Source organism: Zeugodacus cucurbitae, chromosome 3, assembly GCF_028554725.1.
Source record: "Zeugodacus cucurbitae isolate PBARC_wt_2022May chromosome 3, idZeuCucr1.2, whole genome shotgun sequence".
NCBI lineage: Eukaryota > Metazoa > Arthropoda > Insecta > Diptera > Tephritidae > Zeugodacus > Zeugodacus cucurbitae.
The window spans coordinates 43,452,822-43,468,499 of record NC_071668.1 but is presented as its reverse complement, the minus strand read 5'-3'; the positions used below and the strand labels follow the sequence as shown (position 1 = coordinate 43,468,499).

The following is a 15,678-nucleotide window of genomic DNA, read 5'->3' as shown; positions in this document are numbered from 1 at the left end:
CTTTCGTGTATAACTACATTCCGCATTGGCGGCCTTCGGCCGCGCTTCAAAAAAATAACCCTGGTCGAGCCAACACCGGGAGTTATCAAAGTGGGGGAAATGAAAAGTTCTTTCGTGTAGAACTACTTTCTGCATTGGCGGCCTTTGGCCGCGCTTCAAAAAAATAACCCTGGTCGAGCAAACACCGGGAGTTATCAAAGTGGGGGAATTGAAATACTCTTTCGTGTAGAACTACTTTCCGCATTGGCGGCCTTCGGCCGCGCTTCAAAAAAATAACCCTGGTCGAACCAACACCGGGAGTTATCAAAGAGGGGGAATTGAAATACTCTTTCGTGTATAACTACATTCCGCATTGGCGGCCTTCGGCCGCGCTTCAAAAAAATAACCCTGGTCGAGCCAACACCGGGAGTTATCAAAGTGGGGGAAATGAAAAGTTCTTTCGTGTAGAACTACTCTTTCCGCATTGGCGGCCTTCGGCCGCGCTTCAAAAAAATAACCCTGGTCGAGCCAACACCGGGAGTTATCAAAGTGGGGGAATTGAAATATTCTTTCGTGTAGAAATACTTTCCGCATTGGCGGCCTTCGGCCGCGCTTCAAAAAAATAACCCTGGTCGAGCCAACACCGTGAGTTATCAAAGAGGGGGAATTGAAATATTCTTTCGTGTAGAAATACTTTCCGCATTGGCGGCCTTCGGCCGCGCTTCAAAAAAATAACCCTGGTCGGGCAATCACCGGGTGTTATCAAAGAAAAGGTAATACCGAAAGACTTTGCATTAGTCATAACACCATTATGGTTTGGTTTGGGGTATAATCCTTCTTTTTTCTGTTTATTTTTATTCTTTTGATTTTAGCGAAATATTTGATGTGGCAACACTGATTACTTGTCAACCTGCAACCCTTTTTGCTATTTTTTAAAGAAGAATTGTGTAAAATGTTAAATATTTATTTACAGCCATTTTCGTCATAATTTTTATAAAATAAATATGCAGAAACAATGTGGTGAAGTGTAAGTGTAAAATAAGTGCAGAATATTTATAAAATATTCAGTATATATTGTGAAAATTCAATATAAAAGTAGCATTTTTTTCAACTTTAAGTGCGAATATCTCGAAAACTATAAGCTATATGTATATATATTCTTAATCTGGAGAACCTCCTCTTTCCAACGATACCCATTTTATTACCGAAAGCCTGGGATAGTATACTAAAGCCGACCCAGCAATTTAATTGCTAATTCTTATCTTTAGTAATCACACAATATTAAATATACTCTAGTTATTAAAAAAATGTTGATATAAGATTTCATACAGTCATATTCTCGATTTTACCTCATACCAACAAAAAGGTTACGGTGACAAAACACACATTTCTGCGTGTGTGCTTTCAATGTATTTTTATGATAATTACACGAATCTTGTATTTGATATTAGCACAGAATCATATAAATTTACTTGCAAATTATGAAGTCAATAAGCCGCCAAGATCGACATGATTATATTTTGAAGAAATATATTCTTTCTGATAAATCTTCTGAAGCCAGAAAGCATTATCATGATATTGATATTATAAAAGAACATCATCGATTTTTATGGGATGACAACGAAATTCCTGATGATGAAAACTCATGGGAAGTTCGATTAGCTAGACGCTACTATAACAAATTATTTAAGGTAGTATAATACATACTGAATAAAGTATTCTTATTGTCTTTAACTTGATATTTTTTAAAGGAATATTGCATAGCAGACTTAACAAGACACAAAGAAAATAAAGTTGCTTTGCGTTGGCGAACTAAGGATGAAGTAGTTACAGGAAAAGGACAGTTTCAATGTGGAAGCAGAAAATGTGAAGAAAAAGACAATTTGCGAAGTTGGGAAGTAAATTTTGCTTATCAGGAGCAAGGAGAGCATAAAAATGCGTTGGTCAAATTGCGACTATGTCCCACTCACTCAGAGCAATTGAATTACACTTCACGAAAACGTGAAGTTAAGCGCCTAAAAAAATGTAATGAAGGACAGAGTCAAAAGACGCGTAAAATCCATGAGAAAATGGCAGGCAAAATTCAATTGACCAATTCCATTACAAATAATGTATCTGTTGAAGCACCAGTTGAAAAATGTGAAAAGGATGATAATGTTTGGTGCCGCAAATCAGATGTAGAGTTGGAGCAAACATCTCGTGAAACTGACTTTGAACGCTATTTAGAAGACCTTCTCTTATAATTTATGACAGTTATATTCACTTAACATTGTAAACTGTACACATCAACATAATAATAAGTTCAGAAAAATTAAATACATTAATTTATGTATTATATACATAGCATCAAATCGAGTACCCACTAATTGGGAGAAATTTGGCCAACAATCCAGCACAGTAGGAAAAATGACAACAATGTACGTTTGACCCTGTCTCGGTACATACTTTGATCATACTACGAAGGAACCCAGAGGTTTCAGCAACTTTTTAAATAAGTTCTCAAATGGCTTTAACTCGTTAGAAAATACAAATAACTTTCATTAAACGTTTTATTATATTATTAAAAACAGCACAGGAAATGTTGACAATTATAATGAAAATGTAAATACAACATTCTTAAAAATTTTAATTAGCAAAAGCTTTTAAAGCTTTTTTTTAAGAAAATATCGTTGACTTAGTGTGCAAACTTTTTCAGGAGGTATCAAAATTTTTAAATTAATAACTAGTGTCTATTTATTTCAAAAATTCCATTGTTATTTATTTGTTAAGGTTGTTTTAATATTATAAAATAAATTCAATTGAGCTTACTACATGTTTATGGTACATCTGTTTTTACTTATCACTGTATAATAAGTTGTAAGAACAACATGACAATTTTTTTTGTAAGTATTTAGAATAGTGCTCTAACTGTTCTAAATCCTTAAATTCCATAAAAACGGGTTTGAGAACGTTTGCACACTAAGATAACTTTATAATGCTTAAATAGGGTTATACCAAGGCATTTAATGTGGTCAATAAATTGTTTAAGTACATATATCTTAATAAAATTTTAACTACGTTAACATTTAAGCATTTCATTTGCACTTTTCAAGGACTTCTGCAAAAGCTTGTGGTGGTTTAAAGCCTAAAACTTCTTTAAATACAAGTTCCTTCCACTGTTCAACTGGCAAATCCATATCTTCAAAGCTTTGGTCATATAACTGCGATGTTTGCTCATCACTAGGGTCATGATATTTTTCCATATATGGATGAGCTAGAGCCTGCTCTGCTGTAATTCGTTTTTCGGCATCCAACTCCAACATTTTTTCAAGTAAATCTATTGCCGTTGGATTAGCGAACCGAAATACATCGCGAAAGTTTCTGCGTGCCATATTTGGTAACGCTCGTATATAGTTTCGAGCGCTTTCGGATGAAATTTTTTGCATGAAATCTTCTGTGGGAGTCCCAAGTATCTCCATAATTAAATTAAGTTGATGGATATGATCTGTACCCGGAAATAATGTGCGTCCTGTAAGAAGTTCAGCCATAATACAGCCAACAGACCAAATGTCTACAGTTTGATTATAATGCATCCAATTTAGCATTATTTCGGGAGCTCTATACCACCTGGTGGCAACATAACCAGTCATTTCACTTTCCGCCGGTCTTGCTAAGCCAAAATCAAGTATACGCAACTCACAATCTTCATTTACGGCAATATTTGAAGGCTTTAAATCACGATGTATTATACCAGCACTATGGATATATTTCAAGCCACGCAAAATTTGATATACCAAAAACTGAACATGATCATCAGAAAGTTTTTGGGTACGAATAATATTATTTAAATCAGCATCCATTAAATGTGTTACCAAATACACTTGCTGAAAATTTTCCAAAGAACTTGGTGGTTGTCCGGGATGAAATACATCTAATAATCCTATGACATTCTCATGATCCATATGTTTGAGTAAACGCAACTCACGATATGTTCGTTTTGCATGAACAGCCGATTGAAATGGACGTGCCAATTTCTTTATGGCCACTTTCATGCCTGTGTTACGTACAATTGCTTTACACACTTGTCCATATGCGCCAGAACCGACTGCTTGAAGCTGTTGATATATTTCAGGTATTTCCCATTCGGTACGATTTATATCAAGTTTATAAAATTTCGCCATCTCCCAGAAATTATATGACAATACGTTGTTGACAATTTCTATTCATTTACCATAATTCAATCATGAATTACCTAATAGGCGTTGCGCATTAATATGGAATGGAAATACAACAGAGACATACAAATGAAATAGAATTGCCTGCAAAAACACTGAGATGCAATAAGTAATAAAAACAATTGCTACAAGACCGAGCCCTGCAAGACGGATAGACTTAGTTGCCACTTCTCCTCTATTACAACACGTCAGTGTGATTATCTTCCTCGCTCTATCTCATTGATTTTGGTGCAAATGCTGCATATGTCGTTCTGCTCTAATTTTTCTATTGTTTTCGTTACTAAAATTTTGTTCAGTAGTCAGCTCGTTCATGCTACCGGTTACCTTTTATTTCGTTTAGAAAAAAAAGAAGTTTATATTCTTTAATTTTTTTATTTATTATGCATTTTTTTGAAACTCCTATAAAATGACAACAACAATCAAAATTGTCATTTAATAGACGGATAGACTTAGTTGCCACTTCTCCTCTTTTACAACACGCCAGTGTGATTATCTTCCTCGCTCTATCTCATTGATTTTGGTGCAAATGCTGCATATGTCGTTCTGCTCTAATTTTTCTATTGTTTTCGTTACTAAAATTTTGTTCAGTAGTCACCTCGTTCATGCTACCGGTTACCTTTTATTTCGTTTAAAAAAAAAAAGAAGTTTATATTCTTTAATTTTTTTATTTATTATGCATTTTTTTGAAACTCCTATAAAATGACAACAACAATCAAAATTGTCATTTAATACTGAGGATTTTACTAAGTTTGACGAATCGTACATTTTTCTTTTGTAAAAGTATAGGCGTCTGCAGGTATTTCGCCTTTCTCGAAAAGTGGTAAAGGCTGCAAACAATTATGAATTTTAAAATATTCATAATACATATAACCACAGAAATAAGCAAATGAATTTCTCGGAAGGGAATTACCCTTTCCAAGGTATTAAGCGAAAATAATTCTAAATCTTTACCTTGAAGTGATTCACAATTTCCACGTGTGACAAATTGCACATGTCTAATTACATGTATGTATATTCACTTCAACCGTTTGTTAAAAACTAATGCCAGTATTAGGTAATCCACTAATATAAATACCATAACGGTTGGTAATATTTAATTTTCAAAAAAATTAAGGGACCAAATGGAGTGTTACTAACTCACGTATACATTTTTTTAATTTAAGTTTCAATAAATACTTGAATCTCATTATACATATGAATCTAAAATATTACAAACTTAGCAATAAATAACATTTATTGCTACAATAATATTGAACAAACATATGAAATAATTTGAAATAATCACAACAATAATGAAAAAATATTATTTAATATTTATTTAAGTGCTGTTCATTAGATTTTGCAATTTTTGTGAAGATTAAATACTAGCACCACACCCTAATTACCACAATTGTAGCAAAAAGAGCGTAGCACACAACCCAAGTACGCCTCGGCGGTGTGTTGAAAGATGAAAAATTATGTAAACAAACCAAAGGTTTTCTACTGCATATACTGAGGTTTCTAGAACCGTATTGTAGTACGGAATACCATTTGCTTTCAAACGAAATTCGGAACACCGGTGATACACATATGGTTTCTGAAGCATACTACAATATGTCGAAGGAACAATCGCTTTCACGTTTCCGATTAATTTGTACGTTCATCTCCCATTTTCCGTCATGTTCCAGCGTTTCTGCCACTCATATATATTTTTCGGCCTTTCTTCGTTACGCTCTTTTGTTGTTAACCGTCTTCCAATGTCTCTGGATTTGTCGTAAGCTCTTTTAATTTCCATTGCCATTATATCGGGCGGTATGATACCCGCTATGGCTCCGGATGCTTCATGCGATACGGTGCGAAAATCTTGTTGTATAAAACGAGATAATTTTATAATCTCGGATTATCAAGAGAGGAATTTTGTATGAGAAATCTCGTTTCTTAATTACAGATTATCGAGTTAAGCTCGTAAATGGAAATAATCTCGTTATATGTGAACATAGTATAACAATATGTTCGACAAATATTTAGAGACCACTCGTAGCAAATAGCACGGCGTTCTTTTGTGTTCGAGAGCGCTCATTATATGTGGACAGTAAGCAGAGTTAAACGCGTTTTTAACGTCAAACGTTACTACCGCACAGTATTCTTTTGTACCGTACATCCATCTCTTTCCTTCTATAGCGCTACTCGCTATGTTGGTCACTTTTTTAATCGCATGTGCTTACGGAAACCATATTGGTTTTTGGAGAGTCCTGTGTATTCTTGTTCCAAGTGATTCTCTAGTCTTAAATAGATAATTCTTTCAAAAATCTTGCCAAGTTGGTTCTCCAGCCGGTTTATTAGGCTTCTGCAGAAGAACTAATCGAGGTCGTTCGTTCGTTTGAGTGGGGAAAAGGGTCTCCACAACATTTTTCAATAACGCGGGACAGGTAGGTGCTTGCCCTTTACCACTTTGTAAGCATCGTCCCACGGGTTTTTGTCAGCGTTTTCGCAGAGCTCTCTGAAGCAGGAGAGTTTGCTCTTTTTAATTGCTTTCTTAAGGGCGAGTCGTTTCTTTTTGAAACAATCGTGCGGGTTTGTGTACTCTGGTGATCTCCGCCTCCTCTCACAATTTCGCCTGGCTTTGTTGCATTCATTCCTTAGGATATCGATTTCCCCATTCCACCAGTATGCTGGTTTTCTGTAGTGGCCCTGTTTCTTTCTGCACATAACGGCCACGCATGCTTTCCTGATATGTTTCACCAGTATCCTTGCTTGTCGTTCTGTATCTTCTACGATTGGAAGATTTTTGTCCAACACAAGTCGAAAAAGATCTTCGTCGAGAGTTCCATCCCATATTCTGCAATTTCCTGAATTGCGTGTGTTCTTTATTCTTGGTGTTTCCGATCACCATAGTAATAGCCATGTGGTTACTATGCGTATACAGATCAGATACTTTCCAGTATGTTGATCGCACCAATAGGCTACTGGCAAAAGTGATGTCTATCACAGAACCACGACCATTCTTTTCAAAGGTATTTCTGTTTCCCGTATTTCGTATTTAGAAGCACCACCTCAAGCACTGAAAAGGCCTTAAGCAAAACATCCCCTCGTTTGTTGGTACTTATACTGCCCCATTCTACCGCCCATGCGTTAAAATCGCCTGCTATTATGTTCTTCGCGGTTGTCAGGACTTCGCGTACTAGACCGTCCAGTATCTTTTCAAAATCGCTTTGCGGAACACTCGGTGGTATATAACAACTATAAAAGTTGATTCCACAGATTTTGACTCGTGTGTAATAAGCCCTTCCCAACAGTAGCTTTTCTTGAAGAACACTGCCTCCACAGGACCATATTGCGGCTTTGTTCTTTGTGTCACTCAACATCGCTACGTCCAGTTTCTCCTCATAAACCGTCTGCTTAAGCAATTCTTGCGCAGCTTCGCAATGATTCAGGTTCAGCTGATGATCTTCATTTGTTGTACTTTCTATACGCTTCTTGGTATAAGGGGCATTTCTTACTACCTATTTGGTGGTTTTGTGGCATGCCTGTGCGAAGTGTCCCTGTACGCCACATCTTAGATCCAAGCATCTAAAACACCTTTTTAAATTCGGTTTCTCTCTTATCCTACATACTACCCAACCTATCCTAATTTTGTGTATATCTAGCAATATTCGTGCCTCCAACGGTGGGAGGCTTACCACCGCTATTTGTGTACCGGCATACGCTGACGTCAGACTTTTTATTGCGCTCACGTCAAAACTACTCAATTTTTCCACTTGAATCCGTATAGCTTTCGAGATATCATTTTTGGTGGTAATTTCATCTAGGTCCCGAATTTATACTGCGATTTCGTGAGTAAGCGCTTTAATTTGTGCCTGAGCTCCAAGCAGTTCATTTATCTCACTTTTAAATTCGGTCGTACTTTGCATTTGCGTTTCTTTCAGTTCCAGTAGTATTTCTCCTTTGGCCGTCTTCCTAATGCGATACATTTTGCCCTAGTTTCTGCAGTTTTTCCTCGTTTCTGACTGTCGTTAGGATGTCCCTGTATGACATATCTCCGGAGCGCGCTATGACTATAGCATCGGGCGGTGTTGGTGGCTTACGTGCGATCTTCTTTGGGTTTTGTGGTTTGCGCTTGACGTTTACCCTGCCTTCTTCCGTTTCCGTCCGTACTCTGGACTTAGCAGCGATATTTTCTGCTGTATGCTTGATAGCTTCATCTTTTAGGACATCTTCATGTGACGTTTTGTTTTTTTTTTTTGGGCGGTGTTCTTCGCTTCAGTTGATTTTCGTCACTGGGCCTCTTTGGTGTTGTTTCCGTAGTTGAGGATTTGAGGAGTACATTCCGTTTAATTTCCTTCGTTCCTGTGTGTTCCTCTAAAGCTTTGGCATACAACTTTGATATAGAGCTGAGAATGTCTCTCATATTATTGTTAATTGTCCGCTGCGGAAGACGCATCGTTTCTGTCAGCTTCTTTATAGCATTACCTAGCTGCAACATGTAGTCGTCATGCCATTTTGGGTTGAGGTGTGCTATCTTCTAATACTTGTGGGGACGACTTTGCACGTGTCGACTTATTTACCATAAGCATCTGTGTTGGCGATTGCGCTATTCTTGATGCTCGCTTGAAAGGATCTATTTCCATACTTGGAGTTCTCACCGCCGGGTCTATCTCTGCAACAGAGTTTTCAATGTCACTATTCATTGTAGCCGTAATTTCATTTGTGTTGTTATTATTGCTTGCATTAATTAAATTGGTTCTCGATTTGTTTTCCATTGACTTTTGTTTTACAGCGCATCGTGTGTAGGGGGGTGGGCCGAAATAAGCAGGTACGGGTATACCCTCGAGGACAATGCCCCTACCCAAGTTCCCTGAGGCCTGCCCTTCGCTTTGCCGGTCCCGGAAAACACGGACGGACCGGCGCTCACCCTGGGCAACGTAAGCTACTACTCCTACGCCCGGCAGAGTCAAGCTCATATCACCCTATCAATTTCCCCAACGGAGAAGTCGATAGTGAAACTTCAAGGGACTCCCAGTATGCTGCGTCGTGTGCTGGTCAAGAAAATTGTAATCAGCCGCACCTAACATGGCGTACAGACGCTGATCAGGAAGCCGCCCATCATGGGTCTAAACTAAACTTCATTTCGCAACTAACCTGCTACTACAGGGTGTCCGGCTATCCGCGACCTGCCGACCGGTCGCTTAAAGATCAGCTAGGGTGACCATTTCCACAGGGGAATAGTAGACCCTCCGGGGTATTTTCGGCATAACGGTAAACATTTGTGCATTATTTTGGCTGTGAGCTTGTATTTCGGTATACGAACATGTTTTTACTTAACGCTTGCAAAAATAAAATAATGTTTGCGTTTTTTTAATTACAAGATTAAACATATATGTATCTAATCAAAAAATTAGTAAAAGTTTTTAATTTCAAAATATAAACATGATTAAGCATTTACTAAGTGATTCTTTATGTCGTTGCTGCATCATTTTGGCTGTGAACACTGTACGCATCAGATGTGCGTTGCAGTTCGCTTTGCCTTCCTAGAACCATTTTCTGCAATTATATTCCTTTAACGATGAGCTGTACGAGTTATACGACGACATTGACATAGTTCAGCTAATAAAAAGACAGCGGCTACGCTGGCTAGGTCATGTTGTCCGAATGGACGAAAACACTCCAGCCCTGAAAGTGTTCGATGCAGTACCCGCCGGAGGAAGCCGAGGAAGGGGAAGGCCTCCACTCCGTTGGAAGGACCAGGTGGAGAGCGACCTGGTTACACTTGGGATCTCCAACTGGCGCCGAACTGCGAAGGAGAGAGAGAGGTGGCGCACTATCGTCGATTCGGCTATAACCGGCTAAACGGTTGCAACGCCAATCACATACATACCATACATATTCCTTTAAAATACGCTGCAGCACCCAGTCAAACATAAAAAGAAATTTGCTATAAATATAAAATAACAAATCTATACTAATATTATAAAACTGAAGAGTTTGTTTGTTTGTTTGTTTGAACGCGCTAATCTCCGAAACTACTGGTTCGAATTGAATAATTATTTTTGTGTTGGATAGTCCATTTATCGAGGAAGGCTATAGGCTATAAAGCATCACGCTGCAACCAATACCGTGGTAAAACAGTGGTAAATGTGTAAAAAACGGGGGAAATTATTTATCTTTGAGGGCTTCCGTTCGTTGCGCTGCGAAAGCGGTTCAAGATACACAAAAGTTATGTATGAAAGAATTATTTCTCTTTTAATGATCTAAAAAAAAGTCCGTGAGTACCGTTTTTGTGATAACTAATTTGGTCAAAATTATTTGTTAGAGTTGTACTATATGTATATGATGATTTTCGTTATTCTATTGGATTTTATGCCGAATATATGGGTCAAATTGTGTGATATCTTAATAAAAATATAGGAATAAATTGCGAGAGTATAAAATGCTCTGTTGCACCCAAACTTAGCCTTTCCTTATTTTTTTTAGTATTGAAATATCCGTGGAAGTACAAGGAAAAAGTAAACAAATATTGAACATTTGCTAGAAAGATAATAATAAAAGAATTATATTTAAGTTGACAAAAACGGCGGAACAGATAATATTGAGTTTGGCAACAATATGAGATAAGTGCAATTCTCTAGACAGAACAATGAAAGATCTATGGAATAATAATCGTCGCTTTGGTTGCGCAATGATACCGTTAACTGGCGATTTTCGACAAATACTTCCTGTTATTCCAAAATCAACAGCGGCGGATGAATTGAATGTCAAGTCATAGTATTTGTGGCGGTACGTGAAAACCATATGATTGACCATTAATATGCGAGTGTTCCTGCAACACGATAAAACCACAGAAGAACTGTTAAAAATTGTAAATTGACAAATTCCGGTTGATTTTTTCAATGGTTTGATATCAATTCCACCTGGCATTTGTTAATTCACTTAAACGAAAGACGAATGTATATCTGAATACATTGGCCAAAATTATAAGTAACTACGATTGGTTGAGTGCACGCGCAATTTTAGCTGTCAAAAATACCGATGTTGATGACTTAATCTATACGATTCAAGTCAAATTCAGGGAGATTTGTGTGTTGAATTTCTAAATTTTTTGGATTTGCTTGACATGCCGCCGCATCATTTACATCTTAAAGTTGAATTCGTCATTATTCTGTAATTATGTCGAAACTGTGTAATTGAACCCTGATTGTGACGCAGCTATCGAATAATGTGATAGTTGCAAGAATTTTGAAAGGGACTTACAAGGGGCAGAATGCTTGATTCCACCAATTCCTCTGAGTTCCAACGATTTGCCATTTCAGTTCAAACGTATTAGTTTCCACTGAAACTTGCATTTGCGATGTCAATCAACAGGTCACACAGACAGTTGCTGGAAATGTGTGGCCTAAATCTGGAAATGCCATGTTTTTCATACGGTCAGCATATGTGGAGTGTTCACGGATTGAAAAACCATCTTCTCTATACATTTACGCTCCGGAACAGAAAACAAAAAATGTTGTTTATCAAGCTGCGTTACATTGAAAAAAATGTAGAACAAGTAAGGAAGGGCTAAGTTCGGGTGTAACCGAACATTTTATACTCTCGCAATTTATTTATTTAACTTTATTAATATTATACACAATTTGACCCACATATTCGTCATATATATTGCATAAAATCCATTGAAAGTTGGAAACCCTAATATTAGGTTAGAAGCGCCGAGGTCCTCATGTTCTATATAAGGGGCCTTGAAAACCTATGGTCCGATTTCGGTTTCGATTCGATTTTTAGAATAGGGCTGCCACACTATAAACCTAGTATTTATGCAAAGTTCTGTTCCTATATCTTCACTAGTGCTTACTTTATATATTGTAAAGTAAACGATTCAGATCGTCTTCAAAGTTCTCGTATTGAGAAAGTAGGTGTGGTTGTGAAGCGATTTGGCCTATTTTCACAACATATCATTGGGATGTAAGGAATCTATTACAAACCAAGTTTCATTGAAATCGGTCGAGTAGTTCCTGATGATGGTTTTTGACCCATAAGTGGGCGACGCCACGCCCATTTTCCATTTTGTAAAAAAATCTCAGTGCAGCTTCCATCTGCCATTTCTTATGTGAAATTTAGTGTTTCTCACGTTTTTCGTTAGTGAGTTAACCCACTTTTAGTAATTTTCAACCTAACTTTTGTATGGGTTATGAACCGATTTTTTTCATTAGTGCGATCCTTCATACCAAATTTTATTTCCATAGCTTTATTTATGGCTTAGTTATGGCACTTTATGTGTTTTCGGTTTTCGCCATTTTGTGGGCGTGGCAGTGGTCCGATTTTGCTCATTTTCGAAAGCAACCTTCCTATGGTGCCAAGAAATAAGTGTGCCAAGTTTCATCTTAATTTTTACTCAAGTTACAGCTTGCACAGACGGACGGACGGACGGACGGACAGACAGACATTCGGATTTGAACTCCACTCTTCACCCTGATCACTTTGGTATACATAACCCTATATCTAACTCGTTTAGTTTTGGGTGTTACAAACAACCGTTATGTGAACAAAACTATAATACTCTCTTTAGCAACATTTGTTGTGAGAGTATAAAAATCGAAAATAAATGCTTTTCAATACAATCTAAATTCAACTTTCTTTCCTTTTCAAAACAAATAATTTCACAAAGGACAACGTCTGTGGGGTCAGCTAGTTATTAATACGCACTTACATCCACTCACTTCAAATTTTCATTTCATATTGTGACGAACATGTACACTAGAATAAACTAACTAACTTGCCAGATTTATCCAGACATCGATATTCGTAGTTCCTCAAAAGGGAGTTGGAACAACGAGGGCTAGCATCGAATGGTTTGAAATCCGAATTGCAAGCCCGATTACGAGACGCAATGGAAGAAGAAAACATCAACGTGGACGAATTTGTTTTCGAATCACTGTTAGAGGAATCGATGACCAAAATAGAGGAAAAGGAAGATTCTCCATGTTCATCAGGGGCATCGGACATAAAAATGTTTTTGTCTCCATTATCACAGATGTCGTCACAGTTCCAAGCGCAGAAATTAGAATTAATGGAGATGAAAGCACAGCAGTCGCAGGTGTCAACACAAGTGTCCTTACAAACAACATAGCTGTCATCACAGATATCAGCTCAGGTGTCAGTACAGTTAAAAGAACAGGAAGCACGCATATCGACGCAGGTGACCTCACAAATAGCAGAAGTGTCAACGCAGATTTCAGAAGAGCAAAATAAGAAAATTCAGCCTCCATGACGAAACATCGCCAAATGGACTGAGGCTGATCGACTTAGCCTGGCCCGAAATATGGTCGTCTGTAGTACTAGATTCCAGCATAAAAAAATCCATCAAGCTACTTGGCTGTCCCCGGATCGAATCACTCGCAACCAGATCGATCATGTTGTGATAGATGGACGACATGTCTCTACTGTTTTTGATGTGCGTACGCTTCGTGGTCCCAACATCGACTCGGACCACTATCTTGTAGCAGCTAAGATACGTACCCGCCTCTGTGTAGAAAAGCGCACACGTCCACAAACACAAGGAAGATTTGACATCGAGGAGCTGCAATCACAAGCGACAGCCTAACGATTTTCTATTCGACTTGCACTCCTTCTTTCGGTATAAGGGAACTGTGGGTTGGCATATCAAACTCCTTACGTACAGATGCAACCGAATCCATTGGCTTTCGGAATAATCAAAAAAGCAGGTGGTATGATGAGTATTGTCTTCTCGCAGTGGAGAGAAAACAGACTGCCTACCTCGCAATGTTGCGATCGACCGCAACACGAGCGGAATGGGAAAGATACCGAGAGCTGAAGAGGGAAGCGAGACGCATTTGCAGACAAAAAAGAAAGAGGCCGAAATGCGTGAGTATGAAGAGCTTGACAAGCTGGCCGACAGGGGTAATGCTCGAAAATTTTACGAAAAGATCCAGCGACTAACTGAAGGTTTCAAGACCGGAGCACACTCCTGTTGGACCTCCAGAGGTGATCGAGTTGTTGATGACCAGAGTATACTGTGTTTGTGTAGGGAACACTTTTCCAGCCTGCTGAATGGCAGTGGAAGTACAAAACCAGGAAATGGCGAACCCGATTCCTCAATCGACGACGATGGAACAGATGTTGCATTGCCCGACCGTGAAGAAATTAGAATAGCAATAACCCGCTTGAAGAACAACAAGGCAAGGTGGATTGTCGCCCGAGCTATTCAAATACGGCGGCGAAGAGCTGATACGGTGCATGCATCAGCTTCTTTGCGGAATATGGTCGGAAGAAAGCATGCCCGACGATTGGAATCTCAGTGTACTCTGCCCAATCCACAAAAAGGGAGACCCCACAATCTGTGCCAATTACCAATTACCTCCTAAATATCGCCTATAAAATTCTATCGGGCGTACTGTGTGAAAGACTAAAACCCATCGCCAACAAACTGATTGGACCTTATCAGTGTGGCTTTAGACCTGGAAAATCCACAATTGACCAGATATTCACCATGCTCAAAGACCCGTGAAAAGAGGATCAACACACACCAACTTTTCGTCGATTTTAAATCTGCTTTCGAAAAAAAAAACACGAAAAGGAGCTGCCGTTATGCCGCTATGTGTGAATTTGGTATCCCTGCAAAACTAATACCACTGTGTAAGCTGACGTTGAGCAACACCAAAAGCTCCATCAGGATCGGGAAGGACCTCTCCGAACCGTTCGATACCAAACGAGGTTTCAGACAAAGTGACTCACTATCGTGCGAGTCTATCTAAAGAAAGTGGTAGACAAGTATAAAAAGATTGGGATACCCATATAGCTTTGTTCCTGATGGCTTATCGGTCTGCCGTACATGAAACAACAGGACAGACTCCAGCAAAGGTAATCTTTGGTAATCATTTTCGGTTACCGATTGATTTAAAGTTTGGAATAAAAGCCAATGGTGGAAAAAATGTTAAGGAAGCCAACAGAGAAATACATACAATGGTGAGACAGCGCTCCAAAATCATGAGTGATAAAATGAAGGCAAAATATGACAAGGCTATGAACTCTGAAGGATTTGTGGAAGGAGATTGTTATATAACCCACAACGGAAGAAAGGATTATCTCCTAAATTTCAATGCAGTTGGGAAGACGGATCAATGATGTGGTGTATCGCATACAGACAATTGGAACGCCCAGGAATAAAATGAAGGTGGTTCACCTAGAACGTCAAGCCATTAGCAGTGCAGTTATGAATCGTGAGGATGTCAGAAAATAAGTAAAAAGAAAGTGGAAGGTTTAAGTGTGTTATAGTATGTTCACATATAATAAGATTATCTCCATTTACGAGCTTAACTCGATAATCTGTAATTAAGAAACAATATTTACATACAAAACTACTCTCTTTTAAATCCAAAATTAATTAAATTTTTTTTTTTAATCCAATAATAATTTTTAACAAGGCAACTAAACTATAGAGTTACCAAGTGTTATTTATTTTGTAATCTTTATTGTTTATATGCAATTATATACA

The 15,678-nt window shown here is 38.1% G+C and overlaps 2 protein-coding genes across 4 annotated transcripts; one reads left to right on the top strand and one right to left on the bottom strand.

Moving 5' to 3' along the window:
• The first annotated feature begins 847 nt into the window (after positions 1 to 847).
• On the top strand, positions 848 to 3,048 carry LOC105219393 (protein FRA10AC1 homolog). Of its 3 annotated transcripts, none has more exons than XM_011195498.3 (3): positions 848 to 1,006; positions 1,431 to 1,670; positions 1,731 to 3,048. In XM_011195498.3, exons 2-3 carry the CDS (start codon positions 1,461 to 1,463, stop codon positions 2,220 to 2,222), a joined length of 702 nt encoding a protein of 233 aa, XP_011193800.1. In that variant the 5' UTR covers positions 848 to 1,006; positions 1,431 to 1,460; the 3' UTR covers positions 2,223 to 3,048. The 3 variants fall into 3 exon arrangements, with proteins under 3 accessions (XP_011193800.1, XP_011193801.1, XP_011193799.1); XM_011195499.3 differs by having other exon boundaries at positions 853 to 1,006; positions 1,436 to 1,670; XM_011195497.3 differs by lacking the exon at positions 848 to 1,006 and having other exon boundaries at positions 1,013 to 1,670.
• Positions 2,222 to 4,245, bottom strand: LOC105219392 (mitogen-activated protein kinase p38b). The gene has a single exon (XM_011195496.3). It carries the CDS (start codon positions 4,137 to 4,139, stop codon positions 3,054 to 3,056), a length of 1,086 nt encoding a protein of 361 aa, XP_011193798.1. The 5' UTR covers positions 4,140 to 4,245; the 3' UTR covers positions 2,222 to 3,053.
• Between the last annotated feature and the right edge of the window lie 11,433 nt (positions 4,246 to 15,678).

Bases quoted from the DNA above. Each gene is read 5' to 3' on its own strand.
- LOC105219393 (XM_011195498.3), top strand. From the start codon at position 1,461: ATGAAGTCAATAAGCCGCCAAGATCGACATGATTATATTTTGAAGAAA. The intron at 1,671-1,730 runs GTAGTATAATAC...TATTTTTTAAAG, and splicing joins ACTATAACAAATTATTTAAG to GAATATTGCATAGCAGACTT.
- LOC105219392 (XM_011195496.3), bottom strand. From the start codon at position 4,139: ATGGCGAAATTTTATAAACTTGATATAAATCGTACCGAATGGGAAATA.